Source organism: Lontra canadensis, unplaced genomic scaffold (genome assembly GCF_010015895.1).
Source record: "Lontra canadensis isolate GAN:19392208 unplaced genomic scaffold, GSC_riverotter_1.0 scaffold43, whole genome shotgun sequence".
In the NCBI taxonomy this organism is placed as follows: Eukaryota; Metazoa; Chordata; class Mammalia; order Carnivora; family Mustelidae; genus Lontra; species Lontra canadensis.
Genome location: NW_022631037.1, coordinates 16,276,156 through 16,289,520, shown reverse-complemented (window position 1 = coordinate 16,289,520; position 13,365 = coordinate 16,276,156). Strand labels below are relative to the sequence as shown.

At 57.5% G+C, this 13,365-nt stretch overlaps 2 protein-coding genes across 2 annotated transcripts; one reads left to right on the top strand and one right to left on the bottom strand.

Annotated features, from left to right (window-relative positions):
* Window positions 1-1,483: 1,483 nt before the first annotated feature.
* Window positions 1,484-5,153, bottom strand: RND2 (Rho family GTPase 2). Its single transcript, XM_032871739.1, has 5 exons — window positions 4,935-5,153; window positions 4,365-4,452; window positions 3,464-3,573; window positions 2,541-2,675; window positions 1,484-2,294 (listed from the first exon to the last, which is right to left on the bottom strand). Exons 1-5 carry the CDS (start codon window positions 5,034-5,036, stop codon window positions 2,040-2,042), a joined length of 690 nt encoding a protein of 229 aa, XP_032727630.1. The 5' UTR covers window positions 5,037-5,153; the 3' UTR covers window positions 1,484-2,039.
* Window positions 5,154-6,496: 1,343 nt separating this feature from the next.
* On the top strand, window positions 6,497-13,250 carry VAT1 (vesicle amine transport 1). The gene is made up of 6 exons (XM_032871732.1): window positions 6,497-6,984; window positions 9,764-9,971; window positions 10,374-10,544; window positions 10,640-10,729; window positions 11,271-11,512; window positions 11,654-13,250. Exons 1-6 carry the CDS (start codon window positions 6,577-6,579, stop codon window positions 11,735-11,737), a joined length of 1,203 nt encoding a protein of 400 aa, XP_032727623.1. The 5' UTR covers window positions 6,497-6,576; the 3' UTR covers window positions 11,738-13,250.
* Window positions 13,251-13,365: the final 115 nt, after the last annotated feature.

Sequence of the window (13,365 nt, the reverse complement as noted above, 5' to 3'; positions counted from 1 at the left end):
AAGCCTGCTTCTTCCTCTCCCACTCTCCCTGCTTGTGTTCCTTCTCTCACTGTGTCTCTCCCTGTCAAATAAATAAAATCTTTAAAAATTAAAAAAATAATAATAATAAAGGACACATCTCAGAGCCAGATTCCCCCCAGCCCCCATCCCCTCATCCAGATACTCGTCTATCCAAAAGCCAAATCTGGTCCCTTCATTCTCTGCTTAAAATCCCTGGTGCCTCCTCACATCCTAGAACGAAGACCTGGTTCCTTCGTGGGCCCTGCGGTGGCCTTGATGTACCTTCCCAGCCTTGTCTTCTGCCCTCCTTGCCATGGCAGTCCCCCAGCAGTGCCACACTCTTGCTCTTTGCCACAGGTCTGCCCATGCTATACCCTCTGCCCAGAGTGCCTTTCCTACCCCTTCCATGCCCGCCATACAAACCCCTGTGCAACCCTCAGGCCCTGGCTCATAGGATTGGGTGCCCTGCCACACACAAGGCTCTGTCACACCTGGGGTACCTCTCTTCCCCATTGGGCTGGCCTCCAGAGCACAGAGTCTGGTCCTTTCACAATCCCAAGCCGGTGTCTGGCACAGTCAGTGCTTAGGGCATAGCCTCTGAATGAATGAAGGAGGGATGGGCTGCGAATTCGGGGGGAACCCAGCAGATGGGAGGGTGCGGTTTGTGTTCTCTCCCAGAATGTGTCTGGAAGAACTGGCGGGGGCTGGGGGAGGGGAGTGCCAGTGATGGTTCCTGGGGGAGAATGTCACCGAAAAGAGGCCAGTGGGACCAGAGCCAGGGAGGGAATACAGGACAATGTGAAACCAGACTCCCAAGAAAACAGACCAGCACTGTCTTTCCGGGCAACAAGAGCTCCAGCCAGCCCCTCCACAGGCTTTCCTCCTCTCTGGGGTTGGGGTTGTGGGGGGGGCAGCGGGCAGTGACCTTAACTCACAGCTGAGGTCCCCTCCAAAATCATCCCGGAGCTCAAGACGGAAAAGAGGTGATAGCCCCGCCCCCACCTCCGAGGAAACCCCAGAATCAAACTACTGTCCCCTTGGGTAACTCACTGCACAGAAGAGTCAGCTTCTGTGATGGGAAGGCTTTTGAAACTTTCCCTACCCCCACAACTCCTGGAGCACCAGCAGATTCCAAGCTGGGGGGGTGGAGATGGTGTAAGAGGGGCCTGGACCACTTCAGCAAGACCCTTCCCACGGGAGCAGGGGGCCCCAGCTGGGCTGAGGAATGAATTACACATCAGTTTACTCTAAACCCCACAGATGGCCTTAGGATTGTCTGGCTCATTAACTGAGATGAATATTCCCAAGATCTCTCACTCCCCACCTCTGGCTCCTAAAAGGACACTGCTAATCCGACCCTTGGCTTTTTTTTCCTCTGTGGGCCCAGACAAGTAAGTTCTTCCTGAAGTCTAACTTCCCTTCCTGCTGCTAGAAACTGGTAGACTGGGTTTTTTAGAAAGCAACAAAACTAAAGCCACAGCCGTTTTCCGTGGACATGGGCTTTATTTGGGGACAGTTGAGGGAAGGGACTGAGGGAGCTAGGACTGTGGGTAGACGGGGGAGGGGCTTTTCAACTTGCTTTTTAATTTAGTGCGTGTTGCCTGGAGGTTAGAATGGGTGAGAACAGCAGTGGAAGGGAAAGGAGAAGAAAAGGGAAGGTTATAGAATGGACACTTTGCTTACAGAAGGAAGCCAGGGCCAGGATATGGATACTGGGGGTGTGGAGGGAAGGCACCCTTCATAGACTAAGCCTCCACCGAAGTCACTGCCTGATGCCAGCTTCCCCAGCCCCCTCTCCAGCCCAGCTCCCAGCCCAGATGCCTGTCCCGCTGGCTTCCTCCACTTCCCGTGGGGAGGAGGGGGATGAGGACATGGGGAATGGTGGCACCCTTCTGCCTTCGGCTCCCCTGCCCAGGAGGATGGCTCCCTTGGCCTGCTCTGAAGTCTCTGACTGAGTCAGGCGGTCAGGAGGTCAGGTGCAGCAGGGGAACCGCTGTGCCCTCTCCGCCCCTCCTTACGCTCTGCCTCATCCCGGCCCCTCACATGAGGTTGCAGCTCTTGGCTCGATCCTTGTGTATCTCGCTCTCGGTCCCGGTCCCCCGGTCCGACCGGCCCACCAGCTGCGCAGGTCTCTGCAGTCCACGGCGTGAGTCAGTACGACGCAGCTGCCTATGGCCACGGCCAAGTGAGGCCACTGTGGCCACATGGAAGACATCCCTGACGCTGCGCTCGGAGGACCGGGAGGAGCACTCCACGTAGGACACAGCGCCTACCTGCTTGGCCAGCACAGTGCCCTGGAAGGATGGAGCATGGAGTCAGTTACGGGCCTTAGCCTGCAGCTCCGAGAGGGGCAGGGAGGCTGAGGGCACGAAGGTGGGAGTGGGGGGATGGGGGGGTGTGGGGGTCTGGCCAAGGGATCACGTTGGAGGTCAGAGGTCAGAGGCCAGGTAGGGGAGGAGCCAAGTAAGATGTTTTCAAATCAGAGATGGGCAGAAGCGAGAGGTCGAGGCAAGGACTAGGTCGGAGGTCAGGAGTCCCACCTGCTCATGCGTAACGGGGATGAGCCTCTGCTTGGACAGCTCCCTCAGTGTGGCCAGGTCGGTGCGCATGTCCAGTTTACAGCCAACCAGCACAACCTTGGCATTGGGGCAAAACTCCTGAGTCTCCCCTTGCCACTATTTGGGGGAAGAAAACAGTTATGGAGGGGTGGGGTGGGAAGAGGCACATGGTGAACCCTTGCTCCATGCCAGGAGAGCACCCTTCCTCACATCATGCAGAAACCATGCACCCCTCTCGACTCTGCCATGCGAGCAAGAAGGTGGGGATGGTGGGCTTGGGCTAGCAGCAGGATGGGGTGTAGAAGAAGGGGAGGGAGGACAGACAGGGCCGGGGTAGGGCTGTAGGGTCAGGGGCCCTACTTCTCTCAGGAGCCACGAAGGGTCTACCAGGGTCTACAGGCCTGAAACCTTCCCATTCCCAACCCCTTTCCCAGATTTGTTCCTGAGAACAGACCAATCTGCCCTCCCTCCCCCACCTGGGAACTAGGGCTCTTAGCTGACTTCTGTCCATTCAATGGGGGGCTTTTCTCATGGAAATAGAGGCCTGGAGAGGGGACCACAGGGCTCTCCTGAGTTCCTGAAGCAGCACTCCCATCACCTCCATCTGGTGCTCCCACACCCAAGGAGACAGGGAGGATGGATAAGGAATCTCTTGAGTACTTCTCCCTGCCCTCCTCTATCTCCCCCAGATGCTGAATCCAGCTCTGAGGACAGACTTCCTGGAAGCAGGGGTAGTGGGGGTCAGGAGTAGAGGGTGAGGGGAATGGGGAAGGATGAGAGCTTCACACACTCTCCAGCTGATGACCATGCCCTCAGTATCACTCCTTCCTTCTGGCCCATGTTGTATCAGGACCATGGTTTCTGGTCCCCCTCAGTCTAGCTGTCCTGCTTCCCCAGGCTCCCACCTTCTTGAGGACACTGTCCAGTGTTTCTGGTCGGCTAATGTCGAAGCAGATGAGCACAGCATCTGAATCAGGATAGGCCAGAGGCCGGACGTTATCATAGTAAGAGGAACCTGAGAGAAGACAGGGAGGGAGGGGACACACAAGGGTTCTGAGTGGGTGGGAGCCCTGGAAGGAAATGGGAGACCTTACCAACCCTTGAGACGCTCGCTAGGAGCAGAGAATGGAAAAGAGCAATAATTAATACCCATCAAGGAGTCTGGGTTTCTCCAAGGAGGGGAGCAGGCAGAGGGAAGGTTAGATGGCAGAAAACAGCTCTCCACTTCCCTAGGGGCTTCTCTAAAAGTAATCATTCTTAATCTTTTCTGAGTCTTTGAGAAGCTCATAAAATCTCTCAACATTCTCAAAATTCTGCATGTGCTTTCTGGGCTTTGACAGACATCTTCCAAAGCCCTCCAGGGGAGCTGAGTGAAATAAAAACCATCCTCCTTTTTTGGAGAAGGGGGAGGGGCAGGGGCAGAGTTCTTCCACCCACTTGGGACATCTCAGATTTCTATACTTCAGTCTATAGAATGAGTTCCTGACCCGCAAAGAAATTCTAAATGTCTTTTCTAAACCCAGCCCTATCTCCTAAGAAACATGTTCCAAAACAAATCCGTTCCTCCCAACTTTCCCAGGTAGGCAGAATCCAGCTGGGAGGATTGGATATTGGGCTTTCTCCCACAGGACAAGGTTTCTATGTGTCTCTGCAAGCTCTGCCTCAGTTTCTCCAGCTTTAAGCAGAAAATTGGGTTTCCTTCCTCCTCAAATTGGATGGATGGACTGGTCTTAACTAGAGCCTAAGGGTCTAGCTAAGGGAGGGGCAAAGGTGGGAAGTCAGGGTGACCCCCCAGGACTTGGCTACCTGAAGTGTCCCACATGTTGAGCTCTATGCGGCGCTTGTCGATCTCAAAGCTCGCGGTGTAGTTCTCAAACACGGTGGGGACATAACTCTGCAGAGAGAGATGGGTCAAGATGAGATCCTTCAGTCTCCATCCCAGACAAATGCCATCCTCGCTCCCACACACCGTGCAGCCCAGCCCCTGGACACAAGTTGGTCTGGTGTTGGGCAAAGGGGAGATCCCGGGAGCGGACGCCTCAGCGGAATATCCACTAGGTCCCAGACCCCCTCCCGGTCCCTTCAGCCCTAGTTCTTCCCCTCTCCAATGCCCAGGACCCCCGACATTCCCCTAGTGTCCCCTCCTGGATCCTCTGGTTCTCCCAAACCCCATTCTTCTCATCCTGCTCCCCAATTCCTCCCACCCCAATCTTCTGCAGTCCCCCAGAGCTCCCAATGTCTCCCTCGGTCCCTGGTTTTCCAAGCCCCTCTCTCTAGACCCTGGTTACCCCGGCACCCATTTCGGTCCGTCCCTAGGGCCCTAATCACCCACCCCCGCGTCCTCAGCGCCCTCCTCCCGAGACACGGGTCCCTCACCCCGGGGTAGGCGTCCTTGGCGAACACCTGCAGCAGCGCCGTCTTGCCGCACTCCGCGTCCCCCACCACCACGATCTTGCAGCGGCCGCTCTGCCCCTCCATAGTCCCGGCTACGCGCCGGCCCCCTGCGCAGCCCCCCTCCGGGGCCCCGCTACCGCCTCCCCCGCCGCTGCAGCTGCAGCCGCTCCGGCCGCCGACACCGGCATCTCGCGGGCCCGCGCCGAGCCCCCGCCCGGGGCCGCGGCCCCCCCTCAGCCCCGCCCCCAGCCCGACAGCCGCGCCCCCGGCCCCGCCTCCCGCCCGCGCAGCCGGGGGGGCGGGGCCCAGAGGAGCAGGGCGGGGCCCGGGGAATCCGAGGGCCAGCAGCAGGGGTCCAGCGCGCGGGGGTGATCTGAGGAACCCTTCTAGGTTTGGGGTGTGCCGAGCCGGGCTTATTTGACTATTTTGACTTTTTTGGAGAGGGGCGCGGGGTAGAGTTCGGGCGAAGTTCTGAGGTGTAGGGCGAAAGCGGCAAACGCGCGAGGCTCGGGCCTTCTGCGTGCCCACGCGTACACGCCGGTGTGCTAGTGCGGACACGCGCGGGGGCAGCCATCCACTTCCTGAACATGAGGGGGCGCGAGATGGTAGAGAAGGAGGGAGTCTTTTTGGTTCGTTCTTTCCTCTCCTCTCTCAGCGTCCCGGCAGGGAGTCTTGGGGATATGAAGGTATGGACTCCAGCACACCCACCCGGTCAATGGTGACATCATGGCTTTCCGTCCCCATAGCAACGGACGGCCTAGTCTGGGGCTGGGGTGTCTCAACCGCGGGCCTGGACTAACAGGGAAGTGTGGACTAGTTTCTCCAGCCGAGCTCAGGGTGGAAAGTTTTGGGGGAGCTGCGTCCTCTGGTGGATACTTAGGGGAGACAGAGATGGGGAGGAAGATAGAATTGCCTACAGTGACAGTCCTGATGGAGCCAGAGACAAGCTCTAGTCATTTAAGGCTTGATTCAGAGTCTAACGATAATCACACCACTGTTTCGCGCTTGCATGACATCTTTTACCCTTTAAAAGCGCTTATTTAAATCGGTTATACTCCATTTAATTTTATCTTTTAGAGCAAGAAATATCATCACCATTTTACAGAAGGGAAAGTTGAGGCACAGAGCTTTAACAGTCAGATGGAAAATTTTAAAGACTCGGTCTCCTTGCTCCAAGTTGCCACTGCAAGACCACAAGAATGGGTCACATATGGGTAGAGTTTGAGCCTGAAGAACAACTTAGTTGTGTTCTACGCCACAGGTGGCTGGCTCCCCAAATCTGATGTAAGCTCAGGTTTTGTGATTGTCCTTCAGACTGTCCTTTTACATATTAACTTGCATAAGTTTTATTATGAATAAATAAAATTAAGTCGCAGTCTGCATGACCTTAAGAATGCCCTCGCGCGTGTCTCTTTCCAAACGTTCCTGGTCTCCACCTTCAGCGCTCCTGCAACAACTGCGCGGTGCCGCTGGCCCTTTAAGTAAGCCCGCGAGGCCCCGCCCCCGGCCTGGCGCCCCGCCTCTCCCGCGAGCTGTCCGCAGCCGCCACTCCTCCCGCCGCGCGCCCCGCCCTCCCCAGCTGTGCACCCTCGGTCCAGCTGCGCTCTCGTCGGGAGTCCCAGACATGTCCGCGGAGAGAGAGGTAACCGAGGTGGCCACTGTGGTGGCGGCGGCGGAAGCAGGGGCCGGAGAAGACGCCTCTTCTCAGCCCCCGAAAGCCGAGGCCTCTGGCGACGCCCAGCCATCCGCGACTTCCGAGGGGGCCGCCGCAGCACCGCCGCCGCCGCTGCGGTGCCTGGTGCTCACCGGCTTCGGCGGCTACGACAAGGTGAAGCTGCAGAGCCGGCCTGCCGTGGCACCGGCCCCCGGTCCCGGCCAGCTGACGCTGCGCGTCCGGGCTTGCGGGCTCAACTTCGCCGACCTTATGGCCCGGCAGGGGCTGTACGACCGGCTACCGCCGCTGCCCCTCACTCCGGGCATGGAGGGCGCCGGCGTCGTGATCGCGGTGGGCGAGGGAGTCAACGACCGCAAGGTGAGCGGGACAGGGCAGGGCAGGGCGAGGCTGCCCAGGCCACAGAATAGTGGGGCTTGAGTGGGCGGGGGCCGGGGGTGTGGCAGGGCAGAAGAAACTGGCACCGACCCGAGCAGACGGTCATGGAAGGCGTTGGGAAGGAGCCTGTGTTACGAGGGCCCTGGGGAACTGGGTTTATTTTGGAGGGTAGGTAGTGTAGATAGAGTTACCGCCCCTTCCCCAACCATTTTTAACTGTGGCCGCCGCCCAGAAGCGGCGGCGGCGGTGGTGGTTTAGGGTTGGGGTGGGGGGACACAATAAGGCACCCGGGCGCATGCGCACAATGACCTTACAGCTTTCCCCCCACCCGCCCCCCCGCCAACACCCGGATTAAAACCACACCTGTACCCCCCGCCATCAAACACTGCCTGGGTAATTGTGGTCTGTGACCCTGAGTACGGATTAGTGCTTTTACCCCTGAGGGAGCGTGAGGAGCTGTGTAGTCCGGGTTGGGCGGGGACGTATGACCCTGCCAGAGCCCCAGTCACATGCAGCCCCGTGGTCTGTGGGGGTGTGAGGAGGCCCCTCCCAGAGCAGGGCTAAAGAGACGAGGCACGCCCATCATGGAGGAGAGGGAGCCTGCCACCCGCTCTTCCACTGGATTTACACTGCTGCTCTGATCTTGGCGATGGTGGGAGCGAGATTGGGTCTCTGGATCTTTGTCTTAGGCTCTCTGTATCCCGTGACTGCACTATCTCCTTCTCCAGTGACTCAGTGACTCAGCCAGCGGAGCCACGACCCCAGGCTGCCCTTGGGAACGTTGAGGGGGCGGGAGTGGGGGGAACACGCCTCTGCTTTCCCCTTCCTCCGGGAGGACCCTGGGCTCAGAAACCCCTGCGGTGCCCATTTGGACTGGGGTATGGGGGTGTGGCACTGGGAGCAGGTTGGCCCAGCTCTGCCGGTCTGTTTCTCCTTTCGTTTATCATTAATCTTGGCCACAAACCCGGACAGCGGAGAGTTCCAAATGAGCGACTTTTTGAGGGACCCGGGGTGAAGCCTTTGCACGTCATTTGTTTGGGTGTTTCTTTTTGGAATCAGCCCCCTGCAAGAGAGGCCCGCTCAGACGCAGCATTCCTCTTGCAGGATCTGCTAGTTCCAGGTCCCAGAGCTGGAATTCTTGGATTTATTGTGCTTGTCCACATCTCCTCCTTAGAGGGCTTTTGCCTCTATCCAGCTCTGGCCCCACCCTTTCCACAGACTTCTGAGTAATCCCGCTCTTGAGAAGGTGCTAAGAGAAATTTGTGTATGTGTGGTGGGTGAGTTGGGAGGGGAATTGTAGTTCATGTTTGAAGGCCACCCACCTAACCTCCCTCCCCACACTTTCCGCTTAGTAAATACAGGATATCCTGTCCAGGGCAAGAACCTGATGTAAGAGGCTGGATTCTGTGGGGAGAGCCCTCCTTCCCTCCTGATGTCTGGAAAGGGGAGGGTTCATGGCCCTGACCTGTGATGGGCCTAGGGGTCAGCCTTAGCCTGGGTAGGTGAGCCTGGCTCTGGGCCACATCGGTCACAACCCTGGCTGACTACTGCACTTTCCAGCAGTCCTGGGCTGTTTCTGAGTCTCCTAGTCCTGAGTCCTAATGTGGAATGCTTCCATTCCCCAGACCTCATTTCAGGCCAGTGCTTGCAAGGAAACATCCCAGCCTGCCTTCAGTCCTCATCCGTGGGGTATGGGGCTTTGAGGACATGAAAAGGGGTGTGTGTGGGAACCCCATGCCCTCTCTCCATGGATCCCAGGTCTCCTTAATATACAGAATTCCCATCATCCCTGGCAGGGACCAAAACAGACCCGGATTGTCCTGGAATAGAACCCACACTTTTCTCTCCATGGCCTTCAGAGTGAGGAGAGGCCTTGCTTTCTCCGACGATTGCTGCCTTTCCTCTGGCCTCCTCTTGACCCCAGAGGCTAAGCTGGAGGGAGAGATTCTATTTTCTTAGCTCCCTTTCCCTCCTGCAATGAGGCTCTTGTACAGGTGGCCAGGGCTGGCTGCAGGGACAGGTTGTCTCTTCCTTTTGGACTGGGGCTGTGTGGCTGTCCTTGTCCACCACCCCAGCTCCCTATCTCTGGGTGAGGGTGTTTTCTGGGCCCCCAGTAGTGCTGGCTCGAGGCTTCTCATGAGGTAATTGCATCAACCCTAGAGGCTTTACAGGGACTTTATCGTTGTTATTACCTAATACTGTGAACTCTTGAGCTAAAAATTACTGAGTGATTTTTTTTTTTTGCCACTTAATCCTCATAATTGCTCTATTTTTTACAGACAAGAAAACTGAGGCTCAGAAAGGTTAAATAGTTTTTATTTGCCCAAGGTCACACTGTCAGTAAATAGCAGAGTCCATTTTTTTGACCAAAACAGTTTGATGTCTTTAACAATACTTCGTGCAGCCCTAAGTATAAGCTTCTTGCATTCAGGGGTCTTACACAATAGAGAAGCACAAGATCTGTAAAGTCGAGATAAGGATGGTATCTACCTCAAAGAGCTGGGAAGGATTAATCGACTATTTATATGTAATAGGCTTATTACAGTTCTTAGAATAGGGCCTGGCCTCTGGCAAGCATTCCAGTAAGGGTAAGTTGTTACTGTTTTCCATGGTGTTATTATTACTATTAGCAGGAGGACTGTGGCTGCTTTTATTGCTACCTCATTGCCAGGAAGAGGGCCTTGTACATAGTAGAAGGTCATAAATCGCCAGTGGGTGAATGAATGAGGGACTGAATGATGCTCTTCTTTCATTCTTCAAGGTAGGGGACCGGGTGATGGTGTTGATCCGGTCAGGCATGTGGCAGGAGGAGGTGACTGTGCCTTCAGCCCAGACCTTCCACATGCCTGAGGCCATGACCTTCGAGGAAGCGGCTGCCTTGCTGGTCAATTACATCACAGCCTACATGGTCCTCTTTGACTTCGGCAATCTACGGCCCGGCCACAGCGTCTTGGTACACATGGCCGCAGGTGACAGGCCCCCTCCCTTTATCCCCCCTCCTTACCCCACCCAGATTTCCTTGGGGCCCCTTCCCTGCAGCCTGTCTGGACGGTCGTCATGGCAACACCAGGCTGCCTTGGCCTATGGCTCCCAGAGGCCTCTGCCTTATTGTTGCCGTGGTAACATTCAGGCTCCAGGTCCAGCCTGGTGTGCTATCCATAGCAACGTGCCCTCAGCCGGCGGCCCCTCCTTTGCCAGCTACCCTCCCCCCCATTTCTAAGTCATGGCCATTGGACCCAGTTGTGAGGAGAGAAAGCCTCAAAATGTTCCTAGGCCCATTGAGGATGATGAGCAGAGTCCTTGAGGGGCAAGAATGGAGAGCGGCGGCGGGGTGACTCCAGTTCCTGCCTCATGAAAGGGTCTTGCTGCAGGGGGTGTGGGCATGGCCGCCTTGCAGCTGTGCCGCACGGTGGAGAACGTGACGGTGTTCGGGACGGCCTCGGCCAGCAAGCACGAGGTGCTGAAGGAGAACGGGGTCACACACCCCATTGACTATCACACGACTGACTACGTGGATGAGATCAAGAAGATCTCCCCGAAAGGTGCAGCTGGGGGTTGGGGTCTGGGCGGGGGCAGGATGGCCTAGGATAGGGAGGGGCACCTAACGCTGTTCCTGGCTCCCCCCGTCCCCCGACAGGAGTGGACATCGTCATGGACCCTCTGGGTGGGTCAGATACTGCCAAGGGCTACAACCTCCTCAAACCCATGGGCAAAGTGGTCACCTATGGTGAGTTTGCAGGCCGGGGGTGGAGAGGGCTGTGAGGGGAAGCCAGCTGCGTCTGAAGGGCAGGCTGCGGAGGCCCAGGGACTCCGGGACTCAAGCGGGCATCAGGGTTAGAGTGAGGACGGGTAAGGCGTCCAGATCGCTGCCTCCGGGGTGCAGCTGATGGCATTCTCATTTGCTCCTTTTCCTGCGAGTCACACGCAGTGAATTCTGTGTTCTTTCCGTGCTCCTCTTTGGGGTTTATTCTGGATGCAAAATTCATCCGCCTGCCTTCGTTCTGCTCTCCTGGGCTTCTTGGGCAAGCTGCATTTTCATCTGAAAAACTCACACCCAGAAAAATCAGCAAATAAATAAAGATGGGGGCAGTTTCGAGTCTGCTGGAGCGCATCTGGGCCTGGCAGCCAGCGGGCGGGGGGTCCTCCTGTCCTTCCCCGCACTGCTGGGGATGATGCTTGTGACTGGCCCTTGGGGGCCGAGGAGCGTTGTTTCGGGCAGGGATGCGCCGGGCACCCAGACTCACGGGCCACGTTGCCTCGTCCTGCAGGAATGGCCAACCTGCTGACGGGCCCCAAGCGGAACCTGATGGCCCTGGCGCGCACATGGTGGAACCAGTTCAGCGTGACGGCCCTGCAGCTGCTGCCCGCCAACCGCGCCGTGTGTGGCTTCCACCTGGGCTACCTGGAGGGCGAGGTGGAGCTGGTCCAAGGCGTGGTGGCCCGCCTCCTGGCTCTGTACAACCAGGGCCGCATCAAACCGCACATCGACTCTGTGTGGCCCTTTGAGAAGGTGAGTGGGACCCCTGCGTTGGGGTGGGGGGGCTCTGGGGGCTGGGGTTCCTGGGAAGAGAAGGGCTGCCTCCTCTGGCTGGCTCTGGGGGGGCGCGGGCACTGCGCAGCCCTGGGAGCCGGGTATTGTCTTCCTCCCCAGGTGGCAGACGCCATGAGGCAGATGCAGGAGAAGAAGAATGTGGGCAAAGTCCTCCTGGTACCTGGACCAGAAAAGGAGAACTAGGGCGGAGACTGGCAGACCCTCAGGGCCCCGGGAAGAGAGACACCAGGGGCCGCACTGTGCTGGTCTCCAAACTCTCACATTTCATCCTCTGTCATCATGCTCTGCCCTCTCTCCCCTGAAGGTCTCCATCCTGATGGCCTCTCCCCTGCCCTGTTCTGTCTCCTGAGGCAGGGCTGCCCCGCCCCCTTCCTGCCCTCGGAAGAGGTTGGGAAGTGACCACTTGGATGTCTGGGCCCTGCCAAGGGGACAGGGAGGGTCAGAGGGAGGCCGGCTGCTTCCTGCCCCCACCCTTTCCCTGGGCCTGCTGTGCTGCTTTTGTGCCAAGGTTAGCCGATCCCTTTCCGTCCAGTTCTGTGTGCTCCCCCTCCACCGCCTCATCTCCCACTCTTGCCCCTGCCCCACCCCCACCCCACCCCCAAAGAATTGAAACGTCAGCTCAGGATATGGGGCCAATCTGTGTGAATCCAGCATGTCCCTGTCTTGCCCTCATGTCCCTTCAACCCAGGCCGACCAGTGCCCCCCTCTGAACTCTGTCACCTCGTTGCATGGCCTTGTCCTCTTGCCCCCGTCTCCTTAAGCACACTTGGGCTTCTTCCACCTCTGGGTTTTCTGCCCCTTGTAACCAAGGTTGCCTCTTACAACAAGGGTGGGACTCATACTGCTCCCTTAGGTCACAGCTCTGTGGGAGGGACACAGAGTCCCCCCCACCATCAACCCCCCTGCCGCCCCTCACCCTTCACTGAGTTCTCTGGAGTTGTTCTCAGTGCCTTAGCAACGGAAAACCTGTGCGTGTATGTGTGTGGGGGGTGTCCCTGTCTCACACCTCCTTCTCTACCCCGTACTCCCCAGTGCCTTCCTCGTTCTGCTGGAGCTGGGGTTTTGCTGCCTCCCAGTCCCACAACACTGCCAAAAATCTGTGTGCATGCCAGTTGCGGGTGGGGGGGCAGCCCCGAGCCGCCTGGGGTCTGTGCCATGTCCTGTCTCTGGGGCTGTCATTTCTCTCTGGGTGGTGGAGGAGGAGAAGGCGGCGGGGAAGCTCTCCCAGCCTTGCAGGCAAGTGTGGCACTTACCAGACAGAGCTCTGAGAGGCGATGCCATCTGTTTTTTGTTCTGGGACCAAAGTAAAAATCAAATCCCATTTCCCATGTCATCAAGGGAGGCCCACTGCCTTCTCAGAGCAGGGGGCAGCTTTTCGAACTCAGCCCTAAACTTTGTTTACATGGGTGGGGAGATGGAACAGGGGAATAAAGAGGGGGGCGATTTAGGACCTAGGCCGCTGGAACCAAAGTGGGGCTTCCTGGCGTAGGGGTGTAACTGCGTCTGCTCTCTGATAGGGAATTAGGTAGGGTTCTTGCCCAGCCACTGCCAGGGGGAGGTGGGGGAGGGGCTCAGCCTCTTCATTGTCTAAACAAGGCCTAAACGTGTGAAGTGCGATTTCTGCTTTTGTGTACCCCACCCCATTTTACCGAAGCTGCCTTTGTGTTTGTGTCAATAAAAAGCCAAACCCTGGGTCCTGGATGTTGCCTCTTGAGAGTTGGAGGGGAAAGTGGGCTCCCGGAAGGCCAGGGCCAAGAGTGGATGGTTAGGGTTCCTCCTGCCGTGCTCAAATCAAGTTTCCTTTCAGGAAA

Bases quoted from the DNA above. Each gene is read 5' to 3' on its own strand.
- VAT1 (XM_032871732.1), top strand. From the start codon at position 6,577: ATGTCCGCGGAGAGAGAGGTAACCGAGGTGGCCACTGTGGTGGCGGCG. The intron at 10,730-11,270 runs GTGAGTTTGCAG...CTCGTCCTGCAG, and splicing joins GGGCAAAGTGGTCACCTATG to GAATGGCCAACCTGCTGACG. The intron at 11,513-11,653 runs GTGAGTGGGACC...CTTCCTCCCCAG, and splicing joins CTGTGTGGCCCTTTGAGAAG to GTGGCAGACGCCATGAGGCA.
- RND2 (XM_032871739.1), bottom strand. From the start codon at position 5,036: ATGGAGGGGCAGAGCGGCCGCTGCAAGATCGTGGTGGTGGGGGACGCG. The intron at 2,676-3,463 runs GTGGGAGCCTGG...TCCCCCAAATAG, and splicing joins TGGACAGTGTCCTCAAGAAG to TGGCAAGGGGAGACTCAGGA. The intron at 2,295-2,540 runs GTGGGACTCCTG...CCATCCTTCCAG, and splicing joins TCCCCGTTACGCATGAGCAG to GGCACTGTGCTGGCCAAGCA.